Genomic DNA, 26256 nt, shown 5'->3' with positions numbered 1-26256 from the left:
ATATTATGATTTAATCAGTTTAGGGTTCTGTCTGAGGCTTTGGATGTCCCTTTCCTGCTGTGTGCAGCTCAGCTCAGTGAATCACAGTGAGGATGCTTCATGCTGTGTCGCTCTTGCTTTGCACGTGCATCATTTCAGCACTAGTGGAACTTCCTCTGCTGTCCAGGTCTTCCATGGCCCTTGAGGTTTTGTATTTGCAACACTTCCCCCGCCTATCTATGATTGCTTTAAATTATATTGCAGCCTTTGAAAAAGAAATCCCTCTCCCAATTCTTCTGAGAACATTATGTTTGCCCTCTGATACATGCATTGGTCTGTCAGCTTGGAAAACACCAGCCTTCTAATGACTAGAGGATTATAAATCTATCGCTGAGCATCTGCAGAAGTGCTCTTGTGGTTATACAGATGTCTCTTCGTTCGCCCCCAGGCTCGGTGCCAGGGGGGCTCAGCATGGCCTGGTGGGTCTCCTGCCTCCAGCACCGAACAAGTGAGAATGAGAATGTCACAGCGATGGGCAGGCGGCTCCATCACCTGCTGACCGCTCCCAGCCTCCTACACACACATAGGGAGTGTCTGTCTTGGAAGCAAAGAACACTGCACTCTTCTATTTCAAGTCTGCACAATTCTGATTTTGATATAAGTTATCAGGTGAATTTCTGTCTCTGTTAATAAGAGCCTTGCTAATGACTTCAGCACAGCCAGGACTTGGCAAAATATCCTTATTTACTGTATTAATCGTAAGTTACTAGAATTTTAAATATTTTAAATAACCTCCATATTAAATGAGATGGATTATATCTGATACCTTACACCCTATGTATCTTATGAAATGAAATCTTGGCAGCAGACAGCAGAACCCACACTGATGCCAGTGGGGGCAACAATTCACCCCCGCTTTCCTTTCCCAAATCCACCAAGCGTTTCCAGTGGCTCTGAACAGATGGCCGTGTCAGCCTCGCCTGCTGTGTGAAGCTGGGACCACTCTTCCTGGGTCACAGCGTCACTGCAGAGCCCTCGACACCTGGAAAACACTTCGAGGTTGCGACTGCCATCACTGTGCTGGCGATTACTGGTTATTATTTTCATGCTACAAATGCCTTGTTCTCTAAGTGGGGGTGGCAATGTCTACCAGGGACGTTGCTCAGCGGTTCCATCGCTTTGCTGAATGCGGCCGCTCGGTGCGCGCAGCTCGCCGGGGTCCGGCCGCCCGGCAGCGCCCCCGCCGCGCCCCCGCATGCGCGCTCCGCGGCGCCGCGCCCGCACTACAGCTCCCGCCGTGCTCCGGGGCGCGCAGGCGCGGCGCCGTGGCGGTGCGGGAGCCGGAGCCGGAGCCGGGGCTGTGGCGGTGAGGGAGCTGGGGCGCTGCCGCCCGGGTAAGTGCGGAGCGGCCGCGGGCCGGGGCTGTGGCCGGAGCGTGGTCGCGACCGCTGCAGCGGTGCGGGGGGCGCGGGGAGGACACGGCGGGGTGGGCGGCGGCGGGCGCAGCCCTTTGGCCGCTGCCACAGCGCGGCGGGAGGAGGAAGGAGAACGGGCTGGGTCGGCGCCCGCCCGGCCCGGGGCCCAGCGGCTCACCGGAGGGGGGGCCCGAAACCTCGGCTGGTTTTCCGGAGCGGCACGGTCGGAGCTTCCTTAGTGCGCGGCTGAAGGGCGCAGGGCGGGGTTCCGCGTTTGCCCCGGGAAATGGGCTCCCCGGCAGTGGCCCGGGCACCGGGGCTCGGGGGGCTGAGAGGAGCCGGCGGAGCTGCCGGGCCATCGGTTACCAGCCCCGGCTTGGCTGGGAAACCCGAAAACTGTGACTTTAAACACTTTGCCTGTGGATCTGGTTAGCATAATTCTTTCAACTTGCTGTGTATGTTTTCTACAACTTCTGAAGCGCGCACGTTAATGACACTTAATGAGGGAAGAAGCTTTTCCGGTGCGCCCGCGGCCCGGAGGGTTCGGGCTCCCGCGGGGAGCGGCCGGGGCCGGGGGCTCCGCGCACCGGGGAGTGGCGGGGGCCGGGGGCTCCGCGCACCGGGGAGCGGCCGGGGCCGCCTGCACACCCGCTCGTCTGTGTTTCTGAGAACACTGCACACAAGCTTTCAGCAGGAGGCTCTGCGAGCTACCTGCCTGTTTCTTTGTGGGTAGGCGCAAGTCGTGTTGAAGTGCTGTTGTAAAGATGTTGCTGCATGCTTTAAATTTGCTTTAATATATTGAATATATCCCCGAGACTAATGTTTTGCTAACTGTGTCAGGTGTACAGAGTCTGAAAGACAGCCAGTGACATAAGGAAGAACCTGAAATTCACTAGTACTTGGAAGTCTTCTCTAAGTAACACAATGGAAATCAACAGACTGTTCCGTTCTAGGCTTGTAAGTTTCACCGCTTTTTTGTAACAACTATCTGAATGTTTCTATAAACATTCTATAATGTAACATTCTATAATGTTTCTACAAACATTCCGATATTTGTATCTGTTACAAAAAAAAGAGCTACAAAAAGAAACATAAGATGCAAACTGTCTGAACATTTCTATAAACATTTCTATAAACGTTCAAATAGTTTGCATCCGATGTTTCTTTCTGGCTGAAACACCTTTAGTTCCTCTAGGAGGAGATACTGTGTATCAATGTCCACCTGCTGTACAACTCCATTGGAGAAAATCCAGCTATTGTCTAAGAAAAAATGATGCCAAAGCACCCCTCATCCTGGTGGGGCAGCCACCCCCAATGCAGCGGTGCTGCCCTGAGTGTTGGGAGAGGGAGTGGGCAGCTAGAGTGGCGATCACTGCCACAGGCATTTCACAGGGTGGGCAGGACCTGCAGTAACTGGGATTTTTAGCTTATCTCAGCCTGGTATTTGTTTGGGACCATAAGAGCTGCCCTACAGCTAGTTTGAGCACACCTGGAAGTGTGGTGGAGATGGGTGTGCTGAAATGCCACCTGCTGTGCTGCCCAGGCTGCTGCTTCGTGCCCCGTGCAGCTTGTCCATGTGCGTGCCGGGGCTCCTGACGGTCGCCTCTGCTCTTTCCAGGCCTGGACGGGTTCGTCCGTGCAGCCCTGCAGTGTGCGTGACTGGTTTTCAAGAGCAGGCACACAGGAGTGAGTTTTAATGGGACAATGCCAACTTGGCAGCTTAGCCATCAGAGCACGCTGCCTGCAAGATAGCTGTGTCCTAGTTCTGTGCAGTTGTGTACAGGACGTATAAAAGCGTTAAGTGGGCTCTGTGTGGCTCCAGGTGTCCTCTGATACAGAGGAGAAGCTGGCAGGAACTGGAAATACAGGTGTTTCCAATTTCCTTCATCACAGGGGAATCCTCATGCTCTGTGTAGTTACTCTGCAGTAGTTTCCTGTCCCCTTCTACTTCCCAGGTCACTGTATGGACCAATGTGAAGTTGGGGAAGCTCAGTTTGCCCTGTATAAAAGTTAGTGGATTGTTTCTTTGAACAGAATGAAGCCTCGGGCTTGCTTTTGTGGGAAATACGGCCCAGAATAGCTATTCTGGAAAACATTCTGGAAAACTGGCTGGAAAACATAATTTACCCTGACCCAAAACCTTGGGCAAAGATGAGCTGCCACCTGCTGGCACTGCACAGCTTGGGCCGGGGGATGGCTGCTGGTTCCGTGCTGGTTCCCTGGGCCTGGGGATGGCTGCTGGTTCCATACTGGTTCCCTGGGCCAGGGGATGGCTGCTGGTTCCATACTGGTTCCCCGGTCCAGGGGATGGCTGCTGGTTCCGTGCTGGTTCCCTGGGCCAGGGAATGGCTGCTGGTTCCATACTGGTTCCCCGGTCCAGGGGATGGCTGCTGGTTCCGTGCTGGTTCCCTGGGCGAGGGGATGGCTGCTGGTTCCATGCTGGTTCCCCGGTCCTGGGGATGGCTGCTGGTTCCATACTGGTTCCCTGGGCGAGGGGATGGCTGCTGGTTTCGTGCTGGTTCCCCGGTCCAGGGGATGGCTGCTGGTTCCATACTGGTTCCCTGGGCGAGGGGATGGCTGCTGGTTCCGTGCTGGTTCCCTGGTCCAGGGGATGGCTGCTGGTTCCCTGGGCTGCAGAACCTGGTTCCAGTACCCTACCCCAGGCAGGAGATTTGCAAGGCTTAGGTGTGTTTTTGAGAGCTGTCTGCTAAGAAAAGCAGCATTGAGCTGTTCAGAGTTACCGTAAGGCATTACAAAAACATCCTAAGGAACCTGCTGGGCTTATGATAATATTTATATTTACTCATTTTTCTCCTAGCTTTGGTAAATAAAGATGGCTCTTCCAAGGGCAGCACTTTCTTCATAAACAGTTCTGGATGATCACGCACACTGGAAAATGAAATTCTTGCCGTGGTAGGTGTTCCCTGGGGAACCGCTCAGCTTGCGCTGCTCCGGGGGCCCCGGCTGGTGCAGGAATGCGCCGGCCCTGCGGAGCCCCCTGCTCCAGACCCCGCCGTGCCGGGTCGGGTTCACCCAGAGGCTGGGTGGAAGGAGCCTCCGAAGGAACAAATGAGATGGAAGCGAACTGTGCAAACGTGCTGGCCAAAACCGGCTCGGTTTGTTTTTCATGATGTCACTTCTATTTTAAAATCCCAGTTACGGAAACCATTTACAGTGGACTTTAACAGAACTGTAGTTTCCTGTGGGCAAGATAGCTCTCAAGAGTTACTCCTGTTACAGTCCCAAGAAATTGTGTTCTGAAGTATCACAGAAATTTCTGGGGGGTGGATTTTGGAAAAAAAAAAAAAAAAGAAAAAAGAAAAATAGCCATTTTTAGAGTATTTTGATTTTTAAAAATACACTTTCAGAGAAGAGAAAACAAATATATATTAACTTGTAGCGAAGAGGTTTGTGAAAGCTGCTTGACAGTCTTGTAGGGGATGATTCAGGCAACTGTTGAACAGCATGAAGTTACTACTGTCTTCTGATTTCTTAGTTGCTCGTTCATTTCTCAGGTAAAGGAATAATGGCAAGATTTTTGTCTCTGTGATGTCCTGCAGAATATCTTCATTTTTGACTTTCCAACTTCTCTTCTGAGTAACAAACGGAGAGTTGAAATTTGATTGATTGCAAGTGATGGCTTTGTTTCCACTTCCCTGAATTTCTTTTTTATGAGACTATTAAGTTGCTAGAGTGAGAAACTTACTTGATTTATAGCTATGTATCTGAAAAAAGAATATTAGCCCCTTTGACTTTTAACATATGTAATGTTTTCATGGTAAAGCCGAGAAGGATACCTGTAAGAAAACCAGCTCTGCTCGTCAAAGAAGTGAGAAGTATTTGCCAAGCCAAACTGGATGGTTACAGTTTTGCCTATGATTTCGCAGTTAGATGTGCCACAAATATTCAGACTCTGAATAAGCACTCCTAAAAACTTGCCATTTGTTGCACACCTGTCATTGCCTGTGCTGCGCTGCTATGGGGAGTGATGGAGAGCAAATAGAGTACCAGAGGTGTTTAATGGGAGCCAAAAGGGCTTGCTTGATCAGATGGGGCTTCAGCTGGCCTTTGTGCCTTTTTTAGGCAATGGAATTCCTGATACCATGTTTTAAAACCTGAGTTTTAGTACATTATATACGAGTGTCATGTATGGAATCATATGCTGTGGTTTCTTTGGTAGGGAATGTTTCCAAAAGTCATTACCAAGCAATCTCTGTGTAGCACAGACGTGCTAATCAGTGCTACCATCATAATTCTTTAAAGGCGTCTCACGTTAAGTATGCTTTCACATTTAAATAAATACTTTTGATTGGTAAGTATTTGAAACTATGTCCAAAACTCGAATTTGCCGGACTGCATGTGATTTTCTTCATCTTGCTCGAGTGACGAGTCAGTTACAGAAACAGTGAGGGTTTCTTTCACTCTGCTGCCCTATTTTCCACGTTTGTGTGTGTGTATGAATGCTGTAGCTCAGGATTTGAAATGGCTACTTTGATCATATTATAGAAGCAAGTAAGAATCAAGGGCTATGACCTGAACATTAATTAATGTGTTATGAAGGATGAGTAGTTTTCCAATGTAAAACACACCAAGGCAGTAAATAAAAGGTAATTCACTCTGGGTGACTGCGTTTTACAGCAATTCATGGAGAGGAAATAGAGCCTACATGAATGTAATGTATGGTTATGCAGCGCTGCTCTCCTCCAGAGAAAGGGGAGCATTATTCTGCAGTATGCTAACTATTCTGCTCCTTGTAATTACCCATTAAAACTACACCTTTTAATACTTGAATGCAAATGGACATGCAGAAATGTGGTAAATGGCAGCACGCTGATGGAGGATTCAGAGTACGCAGCCTGGTCACAAACAATGCTGTGTAATCAGCTGCAGGAAATGTTTTTCCCTTATGATAGTGTGTAATGGCTTAAGCCATAGGGAAGGGCAAACATTAAGGCTCTAGCAATGAGAGGTTTGCATGCACGAGTGGCATCTGCTGCAGCTGCCAGCTAATTGTCCTTCAGCCTTTGCGCACCTGGGGAAACAAACGTCACGAGACTATGACAACTGCAGGAGGTGGCACATCAGGCCATAGAAACACTCCTTGTGTTACTTCTAGAACACGGCTTTGAAAAGCACGGGTGTGCTGCTCTCTGCACCTTCTGCAGCCGTTGAGCTCGGGTATTGTTAGCTCTGTGGCCTCTTGCAACAGGTCCAAGCTGTTTCAACACGTTTGGGTTTAGTCCGGAGGAAGCCACTGTTTTTTTATGTACTTTACCATGAAACTGAGATTTCCTCCTGGTTTTTGTTGTGCCCGAACTTGACCTAAGTTGGTAGTTTAGCTTTGTAATTATGTCCTATTGATGTAAACTGTGGTTTAAAAGTAAGGTCTAGTGCTGCTACCAGTAATATTTTTTAAAAGCAGACATCCTGAAAATAGCCATAAATATGTTCCTCATTCAGGTATAGACATTAGTAGGAACTGAAAATTTACCATTCTTGCAAAGGCAATTCTTAAAACCCGATTTACTTTACAGGTAAACTTGACTGAATGACTTGAACAAACCTTTATGTGCTCACATCTGATCAGTGTCTCTGAATTAAAGTATCACCCAGCATAGATAACTGTGACAGCCAGGGAGACCTTTCTGCATGTAAACAACCGAGGTGAAGGAATCCTGGAAGTGGGATTCCATGGTATAGTATTTATATGTGGCCCTTCATTTCCTTTTACTTAAAAGATGATAACTTTAAATTGATCTGGTTTGGAAGTACAGAGTAAGTGCAGGTTTGAAGTTATGCAGTTAATGTATGTGGTGTGAGCATCCGAACTGGAATGTGGGCTGCTGGACAACAAGAGGGGTTAAGGAGCCTAATGAGCCTGAATGTATGGATGCAGCTTTTGCTCCCCAAATACATTGCGGCAATTCTTGCTCACTTGCAGAGTCATTCTAGTTACCTTGTTTTGTGTGTGTGCTCGACTTGAAGCAAGAATAAGTATAATATTAAGTGAGCAGATATGCAATCTGTTCTGTATTTTTAATATGGGTGGTTTTTTGGTAGTAGGATTGTTGGGAGTGTTGCTACTTACGAGCTGTATTCCCTAAGCCTTTCATCAAGGTATTATAATTTTGCTTGGACAGAACAGAATGTTACTTCAATGGCAGTTCTATAATTAACTCAGAGGGAAACTTCCTTTGTTCCCTCTGTAGGTAATTTACAGGGATATGAGTCAGTAATAACCAATTAGCTTGTTTGTAGGGAAGTTCTGCTTTACTGTCCTTGAACAGCAGCAGCAACAATAAACCAAAAGCATCTTAACTCTTCTTTTGCCTGCACTGTCTGTAAAAAGCGGTGGTGTTAAGCTGGGCTCATAAATAGTGGGTATGTTGGTATCTCCTCCCTCCTGGTCTGCAGCCGGCCCTGCTTGGTGGGAATTATGGCCTTGGAGTTCAAGAAACTGTGTACTGGCATTTGTCTGAAAAGTATATACAGCTTAGTTAGTGGTGGAAAAGGGCACGGCGGGGTGGGAGCGTCAATGGAGCAGAAAGGTGTACACGGTGTAGGGAGCTGCCAAGCACCCTTTGCTGTAGAGGGACAGACAGGGATGAATACTGGATGAAAAAGCTTTCCTTCCACGGAGGCATTTGGAGGTTGAAGATGCTTTGTAGTTGGGATGTTTCCCTCAGCTATGGTTAATTCTTCTTATTTTTTTAACAGATCTGGTTAAGAACAGGAGTTGGCTTTTGACGCGTTGGAGCAACCCGCTGCTGCCCAAGTCATGACGCTCCCGTTTCGAAAGGACTTGGACAAGTACAAAGATCTTGATGAGGATGAAATTCTCGGCAAACTGTCGGAAGAAGAACTGAAACAACTGGAAACAGTTTTGGATGATCTTGACCCTGAGGTAGGTTTTAGCCAAGAGAAGTTTTGTTTTTTTATTTGTTCAGAAACTGGTCTGAAATAAATCGAGATTTTTTTTTTGCCTTGTAAAATTTACTTTTGGGCAGAGTTTTTTCCTAGTCTGCTAATTATCTTATTTATAGATATACATGTGTATATAATATTTCAAGTGTTTATTTCCTGTTTGCAATGTGAGTGCAACTGCAGTGGAGGAAAATGGAAGGAGTGATTGTCAGGAGGAGCCTTCTGGGATTTATTTGTAAATAAAAATGGCTCTTAGTCATGTTCTTGAGATGAAAGTTTCTTTAGAAAGGCCTGTTGAACTTCCCTGTTCCCAGCCCTGTCTGGTAAACAGCCCTTTGGCATCCACTTATGCTTTGTTGCCTCTGGAGTTGGGGTTGATGGGCGAGGGAGGGCGCAAAGCTGGTCCTGGTCGTGTCCCTGTAGCCCATGGCCATTCCTGTCCTCATGCCGACTTTGCAGAGAGGACACAATAATCACTCAGCTCCTGAATGATTATGTCAGCATGAGTATTGAGTAAGGAATATTTTAGCTTTCTGTTAGGAAGAGCTGAGTTATGTCCTCTACTGATACTGCAACTAATGTCAGAGTTCAAGACCTGTGTTTTCACCTCCTAATTCTCTGTTCTTGCTAACAATGCCAGGATTAAGTTTAATCTTGATGTTCAAGGATCACTTAAGAATATTATGATCTGCAAGACATTATTGATATTTTGACTCTGGTTTTATAGACATTTTGAAGAGAAGTAGCAAAAGTGATTGGTTGGGTTTTATGACAGTCTGAATTTCTATATGTTCTGTTCTTCCCATACTAATATCCGCTTTTTTATTTTTTTTTCCTTTACCTGAAATATGTTGATGATAGCAGGAAAACCCACCCCACCTTGCGTCAGGTCCAAAGTAGAAATACTCTGTGTTAAATGCTGGGCAATTGTATAAATGCCGGACAATAGTATAGGCAGTTATCCTAGAGACTTAAAAACAGTGGATGTAAAGCAATTGAGGAAGCAGTCTGAATGTCTGAACTGTAAATAGCTGAGTTTTATTTACTACTACTCATTTAAATGGTGTTCATTCTGGAAATGAAATGTGAAGTAACTGGCAAGTCGAGTGCTGGGAGCTGTTGCACTTAAAGAATTGCTCCAGTCCTATTCGAGTGCAGTGCGCTCTGTTCTTAACCATATTCTTGGTATCTAAAGACTAGATTACCTTGCGTCCTCAACTGCCTCAAGAGAAGGAAGTTGGCAAGAGATCAAAGATTGCCTAAAAAGGATGATGTATCGACTTTGAACCTCGAGGACAGGGGGAAGAAAGAGGGAAATGAAACTAAGCAGGTGTTTGCTCAGACTTTCTGAGCTGTCCTCATCTGCTCCGCTTTGTTTTGCAGAATGCGCTTCTGCCTGCGGGCTTCCGACAGAAAGACCAGACTGCTAAAAAGGCTTCGAGTCCCTTCGACAGGGAACGGCTCCTGGCGTACTTGGAGAAGCAGGCTCTTGAGCACAAGGACAGGGAAGACTATGTGCCTTTTACAAGAGAAAAGAAAGGTAACACCGCCCTTTCTGGTGCAGGGGTTATGAAATCTCTGGAGTGGAGTAGCCAGAGCTGCTGTCAACCAGTTTATTGAAGCACCTGCAGCTGTAATGTGTTTCCACTCATGGTGTTTCCAAACGAGTGCTACTGTGCGGAGGTGGGATGCTTCCTGTCCAGCATTCCATGGTGCTGGGCTGCTGTGCTGTTGGCCTGGAGCACAGGAAGGAAATGAGACTCAAAGATTGCAAAGTTCTGATGGGGATGGTATCCTCAAAGTAAGAGCTACCCCGGATTTGTGTCAATAACAAACGCTGATGTTGTGCCTGTGGCTTATGCCCTGTGGTGCTGAGCACAGGAAGTAACGTTTGTAATCCTGTGTTGAATGGAAAAAAAATAGCAGTAGAATTATGTTGTGGTAGTTACTCAATAGTGTGCAAAGACATTGTAGGCTGGCAAGGCCAGGCAACTGGGGTATGCAATCAGGTTTTCTTTCTGGTACCTTTACTGAGAGGTTTAATAAAATTGTATAGTTACTGTTACTAATTACACAGTTAACATCACAAGGAGCTTTGAAGCCTGGCAATGGTTTAGTGGTCTAAAAACTATGGAAACACTGACCCGATACATGGACACATTAAAGCCTGGGATTTCAAATCTCTGCTTTGGATCTAGTCGCAATGTACCGCACATGGAAGGCAGACAAAGGCGCCTATAGCAGCGCTGCCCTTATGGGGAGGTGCCTGTTGGTCCCGGGTTTGGCTGTGCTGTGTGCTGCTGTTTCCTCCTGTCCTGCCTCTTGCCCCACGGATCTGCTGCTGGAAGCTGGAGACAGCCCGACGGTTCAACGTGATTGAGCTCAAGTATATTGGGGCCTCGCAGCTGGTTTGGGGAACCCCTTGCAGCCCAGCCAGCTTGTCCTGCGCTCCTTCAGGGGCTGAGGCTGGGCGGGGGGGTTGTTCTAGTTACTACTGCTTGTGCTGCTGAGTACTAGGGCCTCCTTCAGATAGGTGGTTATTTAAAGTCAGCCTACGTATACACATACGTGGCGAAACTATTTGTTTGGGTAGATAAAATCTGTGAGAATAACATAGAAAAACAGAATGGTCCAGCTGTACTGAAGATCTTGGTTAAGAAAGATCAAATGTCATTTCCTTTATGGAAGAAAGTATTACTAAATAATTGTCTGGATGTTGCAATGTCATACCAGTTTAGTTAGTAAAATTTCCTGTATCTCGTAAAAAGAAAAGTTGCTATTTAATAACTTTCTCTACCATTTATTTTACTGTCATAGAAGACTAGAAAATAATATGAAAATGAAATGTAGCTTCATTAAAACTAAAAATGTGAAAGAAATGTTCAGGATGGAGATGCATGGTCTGTTAAACGGGCGGAAGGAGACAGAAAGGCTAACGAAGCTCGCGGTACAGGGGGCGAAGGGGAACCTTTTCTTTCTCCCTCATGCAAACGTTCTGGTTCAGCTTTGACTTGCTGCATGTTTGCAGCCATTCTGCACAAAAAATGGCAAACCCATGTAACTTTGTATTTTAAATCAAGAAATCGTGATCTTATCTAGACGCAAAACTTGGAAATGGAGTGGAGCAAAACTCAATATATTTGTAGGATGTTTTTTATGTAGAGGTAGCTCTTACCCTAATGTGCTTTTAATTAATATCAAACCAGACAACTATGGCTTATAGTTTTTCTCTTTGGCTAGATAAATGTACTATGGAGAAACGCTAACAACTTTGGAATGGAGTAGGTTAAAATCTTGCTTGAGTATTCTGTTAATTCAGAAGAAAACCTTCAGATCTAGAGCTTTTGGGGGAGAAAGATGGACTGGCATTGCAGCTGTTTTTCTGGGTGCTGTTTCTGTGGGCCAGGTTTTGCTAAAATACCTCTGTGTGCTTAGCTGGTCTCATTGTTCTTTGTCTAATTATTCATTTAATTGAGTAAGAAGGGGAAAAATCTATCCTTCTTTCTCTTTGTTTTTCCTCTTTCAGTGTCCTGTGGGGCGGTTTAGCCTGCTGGTTTATCCAAGCAGCTTACCCTGGGTTAATTTTAAACATCCTGGCTTGCTACTGATTCCACTAATCTTGTTCCCTCCTACAGTGGAAAGGAGCATCTTTTCTTCCAGTTGTCCAAAGTACCACATTTTGGGGTGACGTTATCAGAACAATGTTGCATCTCTTTCACTGACAGATGACGTGATTTCTCCCAACCTTTGGAACTTTTCTTGCTGTGTGCTATGAAATGTGGAAGATCTGGTATAACGGAAAGTATCGTGATGTAGAGAGATGAACAGTGCTAAAGAAAAGTGCAGTTCAACAATCCCTAAATTATATTCTATCACATTTTTCCGGTGCCTGATTTTGTTTCTAAAAGCACCCTTAAAGAGACACTTTGTTTTTAAACATGATTTAATGACTTAAGTCACATTCTGTTCCAATTAAGCGTCGAGCCATACAGTAAGCTATTGTTCAAGAGATCCATCAGGGCAATGTGGTAATAATTCCAACAAAACTAGCTTTGTCTCAACCTGTGTGTGTCAGCGTGTCGTAGAGATTTTCCAGGGCTCGCAGCAAGGGGAAGGATCGCGCAGCTAGGGCGTGAAGAGAGGCTGCAGCGCGGGGATCTGTCGCCCTCGAGCGTGTCCCAACATCTGACCAATGCTTCCCAGCTCTCTTGGAGCAGCACAAGATGAGAATTATTACACCTGAGATAAAACATATATCAGTAACATACTTTGTGCTGTATAGTGCAAGGCAAATCTTATGTAAACCAAGCTTTGCAGTTCCAGCCTTTGCGCTCTCCTGGTTGTGGCTTTCCCTTCCAACTCTCCCTCTGCGCTGTGTTCCTGTGGAGAGTGTGTGTTCTGTGCAGATTTGCATTGAAACTTCTGTGGTCTGTTTTGCTTTCTTCCTTCCCCTCTGCTGTGTCACCCAGAAAACACGGTCAGGCGGAACCGCACTCACCTGGCTGGAGCTCTTTGTGGGTGTCCCGCTCAGGTGTTGCTGTAGGTCACCACTTGCTCCCGTCGCAGCAGATTCGGGGCGCTGTGTTCTCTGTTTGCCCTTCACTCACTGCTCTTTAAAGGAAGCGTGCTGCACGTTGTAAAACAAGGCTAATATCCTGTAGGAGCTTTGGAGAAACAGCTTGTCCAACTGACATTCTCCATACGATACCACTGAAACAAAATAACATGTGATACTCTGGCCTTAATGTAAAACAGTTTTCTAACTCACTTCTACGTGTTCTATTATCAGATAACAAATAACAGTGCTGTTCCTACAGTAAGACACTGAGCAAGTTGCTTGTAAGATGAATTTAAAAAATTAGAATTAAATTGTGCTTACAAATGAATTGATGAAGCCAAGTCTGTCACATGGTAAGAATTGGTGACTGGTGAATTGTGGATTATATCAATTTCTGGATTGATGAATGTATCAGATGTCGCTTGCTCTTCTTCATAAAGTCCCTAATGAATGAGCTTGTGTTCAATTGTCCTCAGTGACACTTGATTCCTTTTCTGCGAACAGTCTACTGCCAGGTAGATTTTAGACGTTCTGATCTCCATGTCATGGTCACTTGCTGCCTCCTGGCACGGGGCAGGGCTGTGTGGGAACGGTCCTGGCTGCACACTGTGCACGGCCAGGCTGAACAGAGCTGAGTGCTGTGAGGCTTCGGTGCCCCCTTGGCTGCTCTGGTTCCATATGAAATGCCTGGGGCACCTCAACAGGCAGCGCCAACCTTTCTGCCTCCTGAGCAACCCAACTGCGTGCAACTGGGGACTGGAAGTTCATTCTGTTGCAAACAAAGCCTGTGAATTAATCCTGGGGTTTACACCATTTACCATGTTAGCCAAAGGCACAGGCAGCCTGAAGATATCATTATTACAGAAATGATGTGAACTTCTCTGAAATTTGCCTCTTCATGTTGTATTGCTTAATCTTTGCAGAGTTCTTGTTGGCTGGAAAGGACGATGTCATGTTCCTTCATGTGATTAAATCCCTGCTATTTGGAAACGTTCCACTTGAGGGTCAGGGAAGCTTCTCATTTCATGGGCTGTGCACATGTGGAGGCTCTTTTTGTTCTTTGTTTTAAAGCTTACACTAGGAAAGGAGGGAGAGAATTGCCAAACTCCCTTGACAGCGGCCCTCCGGTTAAATCATTGTCCTCAGAGACACAGGGCTCTTACCCTTTCTGAAGTAACTTCATTACTAGAAATAGGGAGTGGGGAAGGATCTGCTTTCGTATGTGCATTGTAAACCTCTGAACTCTGGGCTAGGATGAGGTGAAGCCAGTGAATCAGACATTATATACACAAGGGTGTGACCTGTTTTATAACAAAAACTGCTCTGGATCAGTTCATGTGACTGGAGCTGGAGTCAGGCACGTATGGATCAACTTGGTCTCACTTTGAGGAAGGAAATGTTTAGAACCAGAAGTTCCTAGCCTATGAATTTAAGAATTACTTAAAACAACATCAGGAAAAGTAGAGCTTTTTTGTGGGTTCTGCGTGATGAGCCAGACAGGAGGCTGATCTCAATTAAAATACTTCTTCACGGAGTTGCTTTGGACTGAGATGAGTTGCCTTCTGCTCACTCCCTGCTGCGCTGGTGCTGCAAATGGGATGATGTGAACGCAGGCTCAGGTGCTCCAATCACACCTTCCCTCTCCTTCCTTATACTCCGACACCCTCACTTTTCCACCAGTCTGGATCACTGAGGGGAAAACAGTGCAAACATCAAGCGGCTTTACATCACGTTATACTGTTCAGAGTAGTTCATGGGTTAATGGAAACCTCGTCAAACATTCTCTTCTGAAAAGTACAGTTGAAGTTGAAAGTTATTCTCTCCCCAGCAAGTGACGCTGGTAAAATAAAATTAGGGTAGAAATGTACTGTATCATTGTATCAAAATAATCTTAAACATTTACTACCTAAGCCTTCCATTTATGAAGTTTTTATTTTCATCACAAACATAGTTTGTTTTGTACCGTCCATCAAACCCGAGGTGAGGGTGGTAATGCCTGTCAGCTGCTTCCAGCTACTGTTTGTAGCCAGTACTGTTACGTAAGAAGATTTATTTTCTACTTCTAAATATGGATAATGACCATTTATACAACTTTCCAAAGAGATAGCAACCCAGGAACAAAAATACTGTGTTGCTAGCAACAGATCTTGGTCATCAGACTGTGTTATTACAGAAAAACCTGATCCAGTTCTTTGAAGTCTGTGCTAGTGGTAACACATGAACTTCCTTTACAATCGTTTGTAGTTCATTTTCTTTTTAGTTTGGGGTGGGCATTTGGAGGGAGAGCAAAGGTGGCTGGGGTTCGTTGTGCCCGCGGCCGCGGGGGCAGAGCAGCCGACTCCGGGCATCGCCTCCCGCAAGTGGGGAAACCAAAGCCCCACTTTGTCGGAATTTCCCAGAAACTAAACTGAAACATCCCCTTAAAGCTTCTTGTCATTGGAAGGTATTTAAAAATGTTAAACTTGGTCCAAACATATAACAAGATACACACTTGTACGCAGTACGAGGTACAAAAAAAATCTTGGGCTTCTGGCTTCTGCCCAGCTCTTGTGATTCTAGCGCGCGGTGGCTGTCATCGCGTAGCCGGGATGAGCTGGTACGGTTTGTGTGCGGAAATGTGTTTAGCTGTGAATATGGACAAGAGCGGGTTCCTGAATTAGTGCTGAGGCATCACAGGAAGATGATTAACCCAGGGAATGAACTAAAGGAAGGTGGAAGCCAGCCCCGTCCCACAGCTCTGTCTGCTGGGGCTCAGGCAACTTGGCGAGTCTGAAAAGTTTGGGTAACTCTTAAGATTAGATTTGCCATTTTCTAGTTGCGAATCACTTCTTTCAAATGCATCGCGTTTGCTCTCAGGCACTACTGGAGCTTTTCTTTGCCACGTGAATTTGTCCCGAGCCCAAGCAGCACTTTCCTCCAATTCTGAATCAGCCAAATCCAAACTGCTTGCAGAATAACTGTTAGAATATCTTTCTCGTACTCTGATTTCTTACTCTAACTTTTTAGCTGAAGATATATGCAGGGATTACACTGATCGTACAGACCTCTATTTAGAATGCGTTTCTCCTAAAGTAACTTTTCCCATTACCTACCTGTAATAACTAAAATGTTGGTGCAGAATGTGATATTACTACTGCTCCTTTTCCCATTGAATCTTTCGTGACATTTCTAAGTATCATTTTAGAACATAGCATCCTTGGCAGAGAAATCTGTTACCTTGCTTTGTGACTGACGTTATGTTTTACTTTCTAAACCTTACGAGGAACAAATAAGATTGGAATCATGACAATTTGGAATAAGTAATGTTATATTCCTGCTGATGGTCTGTCTTCATCTCTGACTTTCAAGAACAACCAGAAGAAACCTCTTTCCTTTGTGCTGGCCTTGGTGCTTTTCTCAGGGTTTACTCGATGTAATATGTATTCCTTAAGTACAGAAATGTTTCAAGATAAGTAGCTATATAATATAAAGTAACATCAGACTTCTCACTCTCTTCTGTCCAGGGAAAATATTTATCCCCAAGCAGAAGCCTGTGCAGCCTTACACAGAAGAAAAGTTCTCTCTGGATCCAGAGCTGGAGGAAGCCTTGACCAGTGCCACAGACACTGAATTAGGTGACCTTGCAGGTTAGTTTGTTTCAAGTATGAATGGGCTGGTGCATATTTAGACAAGAAAGATCTATAGTTAATGCAGTAGTGTATTTGTTATCTGAAATGTGACTGTACGAAGTTGTGGTTGTGATAGAAACCAGAACATGTTATATACCAATCTGGTTATAGTGTATCATCTTTGTTGATTTGTGGCAATTTATAGGAAAGTAGATGAGTTTGGCCTGCATAAGATATTTGATTTTCAAACTCAAAACCTTTAAGTGAATTCCTCAGACCGGCTGGTTTTGCTGTGTACGCTACCACTTTTTCTCGAGTATAAGAACATGTTGCTACATGCCTGTATTCCTCAAGCTTCAGTCAAGGATTTTGTGACTGAGCTGCGCTTTCAGCTTTGTGTGAACCTGCTGAGCTCAGCTCTTTCTAACGTGTGAAAACCAACTAAAAGTCTCTCACTGATTTATTTTTTCCACTTTTCTTTAAATGATTAAGACATAGAATGGCTTCTTGTATTGATAACTGGGTCTGTTACAAACATCAGTTGTTATTATTTAAAGGAACTCTGCTTCTGAGCTGAATTATGCAGGAACAGTAACATTTCTTTTATTGTTTTCCTTGTCCAGCCATACTGGGAATGTCCAACTTGCTACCAAACAGTCAGTTCTGTGATGTAGTAGGAAGCAGTAACGGGATTGACAAAGACAGCTTCTCCAGTAAGTGTGTACGCCAGGGCTGGGTAAATGGCACCTTTGTACTGCACAGTTACTACAGCATTTACTATTTTCTGTTGCACTGGCATTCTTTATAGACTATTCAGTCTTCAATTTGAAATGTGCATGTCTATAGCATTGCCAATTGAGTTTTGGCAAGAGTGCAATTAAAATACATATGCACGTTGAAATCTATTTTTCAATTAGTTCACTTTTTGAGGGATGAAAGTAGTGTTAGGTGTCAAGTTTGTGTTTGTAATCTGACTTCCAAGTGCCTTCTGAAAAAAGCTGGTGTGCCAGAGAGGCAGAAAGGCTGCAAGGACCTTTGGAAAGTAATGGAACTTTATTAAAATACGGTCAGGAAAGGATGGTGTGTGTTTGGGTGGGAGAGAGATGTAAAGACTGAAATGACCTTTAAATAAAGTGAATACTTAGCATGTGTATCACTTATTCACACTGCACGTACGTGACCTGTTTGATTACAATTCAATGCCTTTTCAGATATAGTAAAAGGTGAGAAAATGTTGCCTGTTTTTGATGAACCACCAAATCCCACCAATGTGGAGGAGACACTGCAAAGGATTAAAGATAACGATTCCTGCCTTGTTGAAGTTAATCTAAATAACATTAAGGTAATTAGCTGAAGTCTGCGGTAAATATGCTGCTTTTTCTCAGTAGACAACACTTTAAGCTGCGAAACTCTGTAAGAGAGCACAATAGGCTTATTTAAGTACAGCAGCCTTTCTGTGAAATGTTGCAATGTGTGTAATCTCAGAAACCTGGAGGCAAACCAATAAGCCATCTTGGCTTCTTTTGCCAAATGTGCATTTAAAAAGCCTTAGATTTTTCTTCCTGCCGGCCCAGATTTCTGTGGCTGCCAAGTTGGCAACAGCTCCAGCAGTTCACCCCCGGGACCTGACTTCTCCTTGGAACCTTCTCCTTGCAAACACAGCGCTGTTTGTACCTGACGGCCTCCTGATGCTTGTGCAAAAGAGCTGTTGGCAATTAGAGCAGCTTCTGCTCCTAAGTGTAACCATTGTGTTTTTAAACATGACTAATGCTTTTGCATATTGGAGTGAGAGGGAGCAGAACTGCAGCGGTCCTGACGCAGCCCCCCCGGCTGCTCGTTACCCTCGCTAAGGGAAGGAAATAAAACGTGGTTAGGAATATTGGACAATGGAAAAAAATAAATGCCTAAAAAGGCAACAGAACAACATTGCTGATACAATAAACCAAGAAATTTGCTACTTTAATTATGTAAAATTAATCCTTTTACACTCGGTTGCTACTACGCTGTAGAAATTATCGAACTATAAACTGGCAAATTCTGGAATTACTCTTAATAGAACACAAACGATGAAATGCTAATGGTTTCACCAGTTTAAAACTCTAAATCTTTTTCTATTTGTGAAAGGTTAATATGACGTTGATAGTTAGCAAAAGGTTTGGTTCATGTAAATTTTGCTCGATAGCAGTTCCAAGTCAGCTGAGTATTTTTTTAACACTTCTCCGGTGACAATGGCATCAGTGCAGTAAAGATGACTTTGCTGTATAGAGTTGCTGTCTCTAATAGCCGTTGCATCTCACGTACAGCTTTGCTACACCTGTAAGCCTTTACTGAGAGCCTGTGGGAGACCAGCGACAGTTACTATTATAGTAGGTTTTGCTGTAATGATAATAAGATAATGGAAGAAGTTGGGAGAGGGGGGATAAACTTGTTTATCTTAATGCTGTTTTTAATTCAAGTACATACCAATTCCAACGCTGAAAGAATTTGCAAAAGCCTTAGAAACCAACACGCAGGTGAAGAGCTTCAGCCTGGCTGCCACCCGCAGCAACGACCCCGTGGCCGTGGTGAGTACTGCGGTGACGGAACAACGGCGTCAACCGAGTCCCGGTTAAATATTCGGGGATGAAAAGGACTAAATTCCATTACACTGTAAAGTATGTTTTGTTTAACAAAATGTGTTGTGTCAAAGTTAGTAACTGATGACTAGGTGTCTAATACACAGCCATGTGTCAGATGGATGAGTGAGAATTCTTTTTCCCAGTCCCTTCCCCCTGATTTTTCATTTTGATAACCTCCTTCTGGTTTTCCTTCTTTCCTGATGGTTTAGTTCTTGATGTTCATTCCATGAGCCAATAGCATAGTCAAAATTATTTTAAAAGGCACATTTGAAGACTGCAAAAGCACGTAATATTTTCAACTAAGCAGAGTTTTAGTTGAAGACAGTTGTAAAATACCTGTTTTTTGGGTCTCTCTGTTACCAAAGATTGGCTTAAAGCATTGGCATTAAAGCATAATGTTAGTCAAGGTATCTAGTCTGACACAATTCAAACATAAGTATTTATCATCTGGTCTTGTTTTTTCCCATGTTGAATCAAAAGCAGTAACTTAATTACATGCAAATATAGAGGTAAGGAAACAGCATTAACTGTTGTACCAGGACAATCCTTTGCATTTGTTTTTATTTCCAATTAGAAAGAAACCCAGTTTTAAACACTCCATTAAATGAACAAATTAATCTTTCAAAGCTTTGTTTGGAGTCAATTAAAAAGTTCCTTTTCAGTAGAACTGAAGCATAATACAAATCTCTAAAGGCTGGTTACCTCAGGTGTGCTTTTGTCCTGTGTATGTTTGGGGTTTTTTCCCATTGTGACTTGATACAAAAAATATTAAAGGTTGTGGATTTTATGATAGTAAATCTCAGCAGTTACCAATTGTTGTTTTCTTATTTTCTCAGCAGTAAGATCAGGTGTATGCCTTTCCCATAAGAGCTTTGAACTGTACTGCTTCCTACCAACGTGTTTTGAAAGTCAGATCTCCTGTTGACAAATTAACCACATCTAATTCTCCTCTCAGTTGGCTAATGCCCTTTCTTTGGCCGTCACTTAGCAGCCTGCGTTACTCATTGCATGCTGAGGAGGCTCACAAAATGGAATTGGTCCAATATGCTAATTTCACACTATTTATATACTGTGTAGCTTTTTAGTTCGTAATGAAAGACAGACATTTTCTTGATTAAATACTAAAAAAGGGGAATGTAAGTAATGCTTGGTTGAAGACTCACTTTAGTCTCAAATAATACCTGAAAACTTGCAAATTTACAGTATGCATCTGTGAACTTGTTTGCTCCTATTGAATTACTGATTGGAAATGGTTATCACTGTGTCCAATGATGTACTGTAGCAAAACTGTGAAGTTTACCGATGCTTTCTTGCATTCAAAGGCTCTGGCAGATATGCTGAGAGTAAACACATCGTTAAAAAGTTTAAACATCGAGTCAAACTTCATCACTGGAGTTGGAATTTTGGCACTGGTCGATGCACTGAGAGACAACGAAACACTGACAGAGATCAAGATTGATAATCAGGTGAGTGAGGTGGCGATGGTAATGTTGTAATGCAAATGGGTCTAGTTGACTGAGTATTTTCAGAAGGCACTTGATAACCGTTCAAAAATATTCTACTTTTAAATATCTTAAGCCCATGAATGGTTTTCTCAGAGGCATCCAGTTGAAGGTGATTCCTGGTCACTTCTGTGCTTGCTCGTGCTTTGAAGTGCGCTAACGTATTTTATGACCTTTTAGATTAATCAAAATGAAGCTAAGTGTTTATTGACTGATGTGATGGAAGTGTTCTGCTCTCCACAAGCTCTGTTGTGTTTGTGTACCTCTTAACAGAGGCATCAGCTGGGCACACTTGCAGAAGTAGAAATTGCCAAGATGCTTGAAGAAAACACCAACATCCTCAAGTTTGGGTACCATTTCACACAACAGGGACCTCGAGCCAGGGCAGCTGCAGCGATCACAAAAAACAATGATTTGGGTAAGATCTGTCACTGGAGAGTGACTATAAATGAATGTGTGTGTGCACAGGTTTTAAAGGTGTCTGGTTTTTCTCCTTCTCTGTTGGGATAACCAGGAGAGTAAAATACGAGTTTTAGGTTTCTTCTGTGCTTTACTCCGGTTCTGTTGCTGCTTGACATTCTCCTTTTACTTTGTTGCAGGGTGTCCAGGTGTATGAGTTGAGGATTTTTAGCACAGTCTAGAACATTCAAACTCCATGTGAGCTATGGCAAAGGGAGGGAAAATAGTAGCTTTGATTGTTCAGTTTTATTCAGATAAGACTCATTTTTCCTTTAAAAAGCAGTACTTGCAATTAGCGGTGCAGGTTGCCCTCTTCAGTGCAGCACGCCCAGCCGCATTTGGATTGCTTGAGCAAGGAAACCGAACGCACTGTCCTGTGCAGGGGCTGGGACGGGGCCATTTCTCCCCTTATGGTTCTGTTCACGTGCAGGTCCCTTCCTGCCTCTCTGAAAGGCAGCGGGAGCCGCGGCACCGCGTTTGCTGCAGTAAGTTTTGTCGGAGCTCATCTGTTAGAATTCGAAGTGAAGGGACCAGCAGAAAATTGGTTAATAATAAAGCACTTGAATGGAAATTATATAATGATGTCAAATCTCAACTGCAACAAAATAAAAGGGTCCATCTATTTAAATAGAGTTACATTTTAAAGCTCCATTTAATTAAACTTCTTGGCTTTAGATGCCGTGTGATAAGGATTACACACCTCACCAGTGTGAAAACGGGCCAAGCGCTCTAGTAGTAGCAGGTCAGGAGTACATTAGAAGGCATGACATAGGAAGCTGGAATTTGGTTTAAAGATCTGCTTCCTCCCTGAGTCGAGTTTAAAGTGGTAACAGCTCTGCAGAACATGGAGGAGGAGGGACAGAACAGAGCACTCAGGCACTGCGTAACTACTTCTCAAAACAGGCTGGAAATCAGTTACCTTTTCATCATAACACTTCAGGTGTCTCTCTGCTTTCCTTTAAGGTTTCTCTTTTCACTAGTTCTCACTTTAGTGTCTGACTGTTGGAACTCTATGTTGATATCTTGCCTTTTTTCTTTGCTTTCTTAGTCTGGAGTATGCGAGTAAAAGTCTCTGCAAATACCTTTTCATCTCTCCAGCCCTGATGCTACAGAGACAGGTTACTCTCAATACCCCGTTGGGTATTGAGCACCGAAAACAGATATTCTCAGTCTCTCATTTCTGTCTTTGTACGTTTCTTCTAAAAAACCAGTCTGCATCTTCTGTATCCCTTGTTGACAGTGTGCCGTACTGCGTCCCTTCCCTCTGTCTGACACCGCACATGGTCCTTTTAACTGCATGACTGGAGAAGTCTAAGGGTGGAAATTCTTCCATCCTCGCTTGCGATCCGATGGGAGGAGGTACGCGCGGCTTGGCTCACGGGCCTGGACTCCGGTGGAGATGAGTCTATGTGCTGCTCTCAAAATACTAGAAATACCGAGCAAAACTCCAGTCATTCAGTCAATCTTGCATATTCTTGAGTCTAAATAGCATGGGACCTTTAGTGATTTAATTAACAAATTTTCATTGCTTTTGTGTTTTCTGACCAATTGATATGTTTTGATTGATAGATGTAACACTTTAGGCTATTGAACGTAACATGATTTTTTGCGAAATGTATAAATTATATTAGCTATACTATGAAACTCTTGTGCTGTTTCTTTTGAAGCATGTAAACTTAATTCTCCACCACTAGAAACCAGCAACGTAAAAACCAAGTACTGGCTAAATCTGCTTATCAAACAGAAAATGATTAATGTTTCCCAAAAGCATCTCTTCACAAACCTTTGAAGCTGTTCATGAATAATACAATAAGCACTACTAAAGCATAACCTTAAAATGATGGATAATAGTGTCAATTATCTTAAGTTGTACTTGTGAAACTTTATGGTGATGTTGTAGAAATATAAAAAGTGGTTAATTCTAAAATAGTAAAACTTGTTCTTTCCTCTCCCTTGTCCCAGTTCGCAAGAGAAGGGTTGAAGGAGACAACTAGTGGATCTTGTGGTGAGAAGTGAGGAGGTTTCAAGGGTCGTCAAGGCGCGCTGGTCACCGTGGGCTTCGGCAACCTCGGGCTACGTTTGCCTGGCTTAGAAGGGAAAAGACTGGAAACCCCGTTCCTTTTAAAGCAAAGCTAAATGAATAATCTGCTGGTATGCATCGCATTTTTCAGATTGAGACACAGTAACTGCACTAGTCTCTGTACCATAGTTTTTGACTGGGTTTTTTTTTATGAACTTTTTTGTATTTCAAGACTCCAGCTGTGCTTGCTACTAAAAATGTAATTCCAAATCAATGGTTTAATTGTCTGTAGTCAAAGAATGGGACATTGAAGATCATTGGGCAGATAATGACCCAATTGAAATGTTTGTTAGAGAATCTGGGGGTGCTTATTTACGTTGAGGGGTGTGTATATTCTTGAAAACAATGTGTTAGTGATAAGGGATTCTTCACACAACAGTTGGACTCATGTAGAGCTGTTCAGCCTTGTTCACATGCACTGAAAAGAAATCTTTAACAGCTTTATTTGTGGGTTTACTTTCTTATTTTACGTTAGTTCTTGATACTGTGATTAAGTTTAACAACATCCCTTTTAACCAGACGAAAATCAATTGGCTAAGGGCTTCTCCCAAGAGATTTGAAGAACTAATAAAAAAGTGGAAGCCTTGCAGAAAGGAAAACAAAGTAGGAACTTCAAAAATGACACCTTTTCTATTACGCCTAAATCCTTAGAGTCTTTTTCAAAACGTCCCATAACTGTGTCTTGCCCTGTATCTAAACTGGATATGTTTTCGGGACTGATTTCACCAGCATGGTTTAGTTGGTATTCTTTGTTTAAAAATCCTTATCTACATTCATAAATATAAATTTCTCTACAAGTAGTGGACATGCATTTGTTAAAATCTGCGTGGTTCTGTACAGGAGAAACCAGTAAAACCAGTGTCCTAAGCTGCTGGCAAATGGAAAAAATCCTTTTTTTTAAGCTGTTGCATTAAGCTATTAGTATGTCATATAAATCTATCATTTTTTAATAAAGCAATGAAGTAACACTTTTAAGAAAGGATTTTTCTGTTCTACTTATGTCTTGATGCTCCAGCACTACACAGGACGTGCAGAAATCAACCAATATGCAGTGTCAATCTGTGTGGCGTAGCGATTATTAAAGTACGTAAAGCTCTATATCTCGGCAAACTAATAAGGCAACAAGTATCACTTCAACTTCTGTACATAATCACAGTAGACTTCTCTGAGACAATATCTGGAGGCTTTTTGCTGTAGGTCTGTGTGGACTGTCCTGTCCTCACTTGGTCAATGTCGTCATGAGATCATAAGCTCACAAAAATGTTCTAAGGGACTGCTTGGCTATATTTCTAGAGACACAGAACACAACTGACAACCGTTTTATCAAAGGATCATAATATGGTCAGCATTCTATGTATACAAAACATATGGGACTGAGATTTTTGCATCAGGTTGTATATACTATCAAGTTAACAGAGCAGCTCTCTGACACTGTGCCCATGTCTTAACTTGCTGCAAGTCTTGGTTTGGATCTTTAAACAGACTTTATTCTGCAGGTGGCTTGGAATTTTACTGCAACTGTACAGAGAATTTTCAGCGCTAGTGCCTTCACTGAGGATGTATATAGCTGCTTTATACTTGTGGAAAAGCATTTTTTCCTATTTCAAAACTGGCCTTTTATTACAATTACAAATAAATGTGTGCTCTGAAAAGTATAGTCAGGATCAATTCTGTTAAAACCAAAGGCTATGCATACTGTAACTTCAGAACAAATAGAAGTGATCTGTCTAATAATAAAAAGGGCTTATTTTGGCTTTGGCTTTTGTAAATTTTCAAGAGCTTTTTAGTTTTGGGAGTTCTTATTTAGTATGCATTAAGTCACAATTAGATATGTTTTTATAGGCATGATGTATAAACGTGGCCAAAGCATGTCATGTGCTCAGTTGCCTAAAGCTGTACTTGACTTTTTTATTTGCTGAGGACCATAATCATTTTGTGTCAAAAACCAGGCTGTCACGTCTTCCTTCATTTGTTGAAGGGCTGCATGTTCATGGAAATCTGTTCACGTATTGTGACTCTGTGACGATATATTTTATCATTACCTAACAAGATAGGGCAGCCATCTCCTCCTCGAAGATGGAGAGCTGCGTGGAGCAGTTACAACAATCACCTTTGTGCCTACAATTCCTTTTTGGAATCAATGAAGGGATTCAGTCTGTAGCCAGGAATCACAAACAGTCTCAACAAGCAAAGAAAACCCTGATGAAATGCTGGCAAGTGGAGTGAGATCTTGTGTATGACTTTATTAGTTTTGAGTGCGGAAGTGGTATTACTTTGATAGCCAGTGACCAAAAGCACAAGGTCTTTTTGCCAAAAGAAGTGATACTATTTTTCTTCTTGACTACTTTGCAGGCTTAATGCAGAACTCAAATTGACTACAAATGTTGATTCTGTTGGTTCCAAGCTAAGCATGGAAATATAGCCTATATTCCAAAGCAATTATCTGTTTACTGGTATATTTTAAAGGAATAGCCTACTTCTCTCTGCAGCTTGAGTAACACTGTTTGTAAGCTACAAACGAGCAAGTATTCAGTTTAAATTTCCATTGAGGAAACATGAATGGAGTGTTTTAGCCTATCAGCACTATATGCTGTCAGATTGTAACCCAGTACAAGTTTTGGATTATTAAAGTACTGTATTCTTGTTGTGGTTTGGGGTTTGTACGTTTGTTTTTAATAGTGTACTGACTTGCCTCACGTTGACCAATGTGTTTATGTCAAGCTATTACTTCTTCAGCAGGAAAGGGAGTGACCGAAGGCTGCTGGCTCTGTGGAGCTTGTTTTTCGCGGAGCAGGCAGCAGCAGGATGTGCACCAGCTGTGAGGAGGGTGACAGCGTATGGTCACACCTGTCCCAGCGTACGGTCACACCTGTCCTAGTGTATGGTCACACCTGTCCCAGTGTACGGTCACACCTGTCCTAGTGTACGGTCACACCTGTCCTAGTGTATGGTCACACCTGTCCCAGTGTACGGTCACACCTGTCCTAGTGTACGGTCACACCTGTCCCAGCGTATGGTCACACCTGTCCCAGTGTACGGTCACACCTGTCCCAGCGTACGGTCACACCTGTCCACACAAACCCATAGAGGAGCGCTGCCGGGCGCGTGGATGC

The 26256-nt window shown here is 43.5% G+C and overlaps 1 protein-coding gene across 2 annotated transcripts; it reads left to right on the top strand.

Moving 5' to 3' along the window:
- The first annotated feature begins 1318 nt into the window (after positions 1–1318).
- LOC308044324 (tropomodulin-3-like) lies at positions 1319–25746 on the top strand. 2 transcript variants are annotated; one of them, XM_080350965.1, is made up of 11 exons: positions 1343–1373; positions 2235–2351; positions 8112–8298; positions 9702–9858; positions 16380–16502; positions 17108–17197; positions 17696–17826; positions 18941–19048; positions 20425–20568; positions 20878–21022; positions 23026–25746. In XM_080350965.1, exons 3-11 carry the CDS (start codon positions 8173–8175, stop codon positions 23055–23057), a joined length of 1056 nt encoding a protein of 351 aa, XP_080207091.1. In that variant the 5' UTR covers positions 1343–1373; positions 2235–2351; positions 8112–8172; the 3' UTR covers positions 23058–25746. The 2 variants fall into 2 exon arrangements, with proteins under 2 accessions (XP_080207090.1, XP_080207091.1); XM_080350964.1 differs by lacking the exon at positions 2235–2351 and having other exon boundaries at positions 1319–1373.
- Positions 25747–26256: the final 510 nt, after the last annotated feature.

This window comes from Nesoenas mayeri (assembly GCF_963082525.1).
Source record: "Nesoenas mayeri genome assembly, chromosome: 11".
NCBI classification, from domain to species: Eukaryota; Metazoa; Chordata; class Aves; order Columbiformes; family Columbidae; genus Nesoenas; species Nesoenas mayeri.
This window is presented reverse-complemented; position numbering and strand designations above follow the sequence as displayed.